Raw genomic sequence first — 5,276 nt, 5'->3', positions numbered from 1 at the left:
CTAAATCAGACTACTCGGTTTAAAACATCTTAATTTGCAAAACGCAAATGCTATAAATGGTTGCTCCCAAAACTAGAGCCAATATGGTGTCCTTAACTCTCGATGACAATAACAAGAATCATTACGACAAGTATATGCCCCATATGCCTAATATTTCCATGTAAACCCCAATCCCATTTCCATGGCCATGGCTCCCCCCACAATAATCACATTGGGGGCATATACACATAAAAATAAAGTCAACAAATACCATCTATGTCACTCCCATTCTTATTTCCTAATGCAACGACAAAGGGTAACCATGTCATTCCACAAACGTATAATCTACTGGAGCAAATCAGGCAAAACCACATGGGACCCCAAAATTAAAAAAAAGAAAAAGAAAAGAAAAGAGAATAGAAAATTTTGTGTGTTTTCAAAAAAGAGAGAGATGGAGAAGAAGCAAGATTAAGAATTGCCCTTGAAGGAGGTGGTGGCTGGTGTTTGAAGGGTTGCTCCTATTCCAAATAAAGACTTCAACTTTTTTTCTTCAAATCACACACCCACCACCTTCACCTTCACCACCACCTTCACCACCACCACCACCACCACCCATGCGCCGAGGCAGAGCCGCAGATCCAACGCCACCACCACCGCCACCACCAACCGCCGAAAACCCCGTCAAGGAAACGCGATTCCGCGGCGTTAGAAAGCGTCCATGGGGCCGATTCGCCGCGGAGATCAGAGATCCGTGGAAGAAGGCTCGCGTTTGGCTCGGCACATTCGACTCCGCCGAGGACGCCGCCAGAGCCTACGACGCCGCCGCCCGCTCCTTCCGCGGTCCCAAAGCCAAGACCAACTTTCCCTTCGCTAACCCTGAAATCGATCAGATTCCCCTCTTTCATCATCACGATTTCCAAGACGACCACGTGAACCGGTTCTCAAAGTTCGACCCGGTTCACGTGAACCGCCCCACCTCCAGCGGGATGAGCAGCACCGTCGAGTCCTTCAGCGGTCCTAGGGTTCCGGTTCCGTCCTCCTCCACCACCGTCCCCAGGGTCCGTCCTCGCAGACCCGTCAACCCCGTTCCCGTCGACGATTGCCACAGCGATTGCGATTCTTCCTCCTCCGTCATCGACGATGAGGATTGCGTGCTCACCTCTTCGTTCCGGAAAACCCTACCTTTCGATCTGAACCTTCCACCGGCGCCGCCGGCCGATGACGACGCCGATTTCACCGCCGACGAGCTCCTAGCCACCGCCTTGTGTCTCTGACGCGGGACGACCGATGATGGATCTGTCTCTGGTATAATCGCCTGATTTTCTATCTTGTTTTCTCGGGAAAATGGTTTTCTGGGAAAGTGGGGGCTCACTGGATGGTTGAAGAGAATCATTTTTTCCCACTCTCTTTTTTCTTAATATTTAAATTCCACTTTGTTTAGTCCCGAAAATTGGAAGAAGAAAAAGAGGGAGAAAAAAAATTCCACTTTGTTAGATTATTATGAAGTTGTAGAGTAATAGGCACAGCCATCAGTGTTATGTGATAAATGAAGGTTTCTTGAAGTTGATGGTTGTGTCTGTGTTGTTGTAAGTTATTTGGATTATATCTCATAGCATTGGACCTGATCTGAGAGTTCTTCTGCTTTCTCTCTCTCTTTCTGGATCTGCTTCTTACCAATTAGAACTTAACTTTTTTTTTTTTTTTTTTTTATTTCTTCTGTACAAAAATTATGGCAATCAGATGAGAAAATAAATTACATTCTACTTGCACTTCTGCACACTTTGCTTGTTGTTGATCTTAATATTGTCTAATCTGCATCGCATTTCATTGCCTAGTTTGCATTGCATTGGCATTGGATTTTGAGTGTGGTTGAGTTTGATGTGCAACAATGCCACAGTGGGAAGGTTGAATTGAAATGCAATTTTATCCTATATAATCTTTTCTCTGAGCATCCTCTGGTAATCTTATTTTTGAGATAAGAAAAAACCCTTTGGAGTTTTGAGTTTTTCCAACAAATCTTTATGTTGTAAATGGTTTGAACTTTGAAGCATGATCACTTCTTCGGAAATTATCCTGGAATACTCTTATGTATATGATGTTTGATATTGCTACCCCCATATCTAAACTATTTTTTATTTAAATTACTCCTTTTCCTTTTGCTAATCAAATTTATAATTTAGAGAAATTATATAGAAGTTAATTGAATAGGAGTTAGAATAGACACAATGTAATGGCAGGAGAGACTCCCAGAAATATATGGAAAAATAAGATCCTATATTTGATAAGTAATGATTAGCATGGATCTTGAATAATTCATGCTCAAATACCACACGGTATGGATGTTCACGAACTTCACACCTGTGAGAAAATCACTCAAACCCTTTATTCTCGCTCAACAATTTTGGACTAACTTTTTTAATTAAAAAAAAAAAAAAGGTGTTGGACTAAGTTATCTTCGCCTATGCAAGGCTTTTTATTGTGAGAATGAATAATAACTCTTGTTGCAAGCCTCTGGCTTCGTTTAAGTTATATATTTAATTGAGACCATAAAATTCCATGACATGATTTGAGGATCAAGCCTTTTGCCGCACGGTGTTCCAATATATGTTTTAGATTGATACCTTCTTGACAACCTATTGATCAGACAAATAAAAATGTGTTGTATATAGAGAATTCTCTCGGCTTTTTATTTGAACCAAAACTTTCTTCAGAGATGATTGGCTTCTAAAGAGTAAGTGGATACTATGCTATTGCTGCCTTTGTGACGGAATGTCCATATTAATAGCAATAGGTTATACTTTTTTTTTTTGGTAATAGGTTATACTTTTACTACAATTCTTCTCAGTATCAGTAGTGCTAATGTTACCTAAAATGATTCACCAAAATTAAATTGTTACCTAAAATTAATGGTCGGACAGCATCTCTTAGTTTAACATCTTTTGAAGTCTTTCTGTTAATTTTTTTTAGGGTTTAACTTTTTTGCAATTGTTACAGAAAAGTTTATTTGTCACTCTCACGAATAAAACAGTGGATCCCACAAAAAAGCAATGGGCCTGTGCAATAGATTTCGTTTAAAAAAATTTGTTTATATACTTGGGGAATATATTGTGTGTGACAGATAAAAACTTCTGCAACAATTACAGATATATTTTTTCTTTTTCTTTTTTATTAAAGGAGAAGGATGCGGAGCCGGTGATTTGTTCCCAAGTAGTATTATGAATTTTTACTTTCTTCCGTTTATGACAGGAAAAAATATCTGTTATTAAATATTTTTTAAGGAAATAAGAAGATACTAAAAACTGGGATTTTTTTTTCTGTATTGGTATGGATATTGCAATCTTTTTCTTTTCTTATAACCAAAAGAATCCAACTTTCTAACAATTGTAAAAACGAATAATCTTTTACATCCTCAATCCTCATCAATGATAAAATTTTAACAAATACATATCAAAACTTACGATAAAACAAGAAGGAACAAAAATGGTTATTCATGATTTAAAGTATATATAAAGCTGTTTGAAAAAAAAAGTATATATAAAGCTAACCTCAAACAATCCGGTTTAATTAACGGGCTTGAGAACTTTACCGGTTTTAGGGGATGTTTGGTTCAAGTTTTTGACGATGATTACCGGTAATCCTTCTTTGGTAAATGTAATTACCACGTTTGGTAGAAGGAATAAATTACGATTCCCGGCTATCCAAGGATTACCGGTAATTTGATTTATAAAGAAAAGTCACTATTCAGATTACCAAAAATAATATGGTAATTCGGAATACCAATCAGAATACCAAGTAAAGAGAAAGCACAACAATAAATTTTGAGACAAAAATACCCCAATACACATAAAAATCTAGACCCAATCTATCAATTACAAAAGTAAAAATAGTTTGGGGTTATTTTTGTAAAATAACCTCATATTCCAAGTCATATTTCGTTCTAAACCAAATATGGAATCAGTAATTTTTACCCAATATTCCCAGTAATATTTTGGCGAACCAAACACCTCTTTCGTAAGATTCCAAGTAAACTCAATTTCTACTGAATTCCCATTAATCATGATTCCCGGTCACCAAAAAATTTCTCTTGTACCAAACACACCCTTATAGTCTTATCCAACTCGAATTAGATGAATAATTGATCAACTGGTAAAAAAGTTTAGAAAAATATATGTACAAAATCAGGAGAAAAAAAAGAAACCAATCTTATAAAAGTTTTCTCGAGGAATAATACTAGTTACCTCACCTCACCAAAAAATAAAAAAAATTAGTTACCTCATATTTGAAGTTTTCATTATCTCATCACTTAAAGGTTTTATTTTTTTTATTTTTTTTGGGAGGGGGTAAATTGATCACTTACATATTGATTCTGTTACTTCACGTTGATATGAGGTGACATGTTTGTTGTTAATATGTACTAAATATTATTTTATTTCTACACTTGCCAATTAAATTCCAAGAGTAATATATTTTTTACGGAATGTGTATCACTTCATATATAACATAAAAAATGCTTAAAGGAAGAGACATTAATAGTTTATATAATTAAAAATATTTCTCTTTGGACTGATGAGATCTCAAATGTTTTTTTTTTGGAGAAAATCTCAAATGTTTGTTATCTAGGCTCTTCCCTACTGTGATGACTGCTGTGGCGATGAAAGAAGGGAGTGATGCATCTACAAATTTAGAGATGGCACGAGAGAGTGGGAATATTAGAGAAAGATGCTATCTAGATCTCATCTCTAACTACAAGGTACTTCATCACTTTAAGTTAGAGATGATGCAAGAGAGTAGAGAATATTAGAAAAATATTGTGTGTATATTTGAAGAGGTTGAGAGCTCCTTAATCCTTATAAATTACCGCTTTGCTTTGCGCCAAATCTGCTAATATGAATTGAATCTGAGTTAAAAGAAAAAAGTCCAAAATTCGTAGAAAATTAGTCCCTTAATTATTATTTCGAATTACTCAGCTTTTTCTTTGTTGTGTAATAATAGTTGAATTTGTTGGAAGAATATTGGATGATAAATAATATTAGGTTTCAATAAAAAAAAAAAATTTAAATTTCAATGTAATTTATTTTGAAAAAATTCAAATGTTATGGACAGAAAATAGAGACAAAAATATCTGTCACCAACTTAAACGAAAAACTTTGTCATTTGGAGATAGAAACGATTTGTTACTAACAGAGACAGAAAAAATGCCATCACTAACAGCCAAATTTTATAACTTTTAGTTAGTGCAACTCTTTGTATTTATCCCTATAAACCCAAACGTTATGTTTTGATCCGACTCCAACTCC

The 5,276-nt window shown here is 35.7% G+C and overlaps 1 protein-coding gene across 1 annotated transcript; it reads left to right on the top strand.

The window, feature by feature from the left end:
- Positions 1–391: 391 nt before the first annotated feature.
- On the top strand, positions 392–1,743 carry LOC133315936 (ethylene-responsive transcription factor 3-like). The gene has a single exon (XM_061517624.1). It carries the CDS (start codon positions 594–596, stop codon positions 1,251–1,253), a length of 660 nt encoding a protein of 219 aa, XP_061373608.1. The 5' UTR covers positions 392–593; the 3' UTR covers positions 1,254–1,743.
- Positions 1,744–5,276: the final 3,533 nt, after the last annotated feature.

Source organism: Gastrolobium bilobum, unplaced genomic scaffold (assembly GCF_033153095.1).
Source record: "Gastrolobium bilobum isolate Gb01-03AN ecotype WA unplaced genomic scaffold, APGP_CSIRO_Gbil_v1 utg4923, whole genome shotgun sequence".
NCBI lineage: Eukaryota > Viridiplantae > Streptophyta > Magnoliopsida > Fabales > Fabaceae > Gastrolobium > Gastrolobium bilobum.
This window is presented reverse-complemented; position numbering and strand designations above follow the sequence as displayed.

Coding starts and splice junctions, on each gene's coding strand:
- LOC133315936 (XM_061517624.1), top strand. CDS start 594: ATGCGCCGAGGCAGAGCCGCAGATCCAACGCCACCACCACCGCCACCA.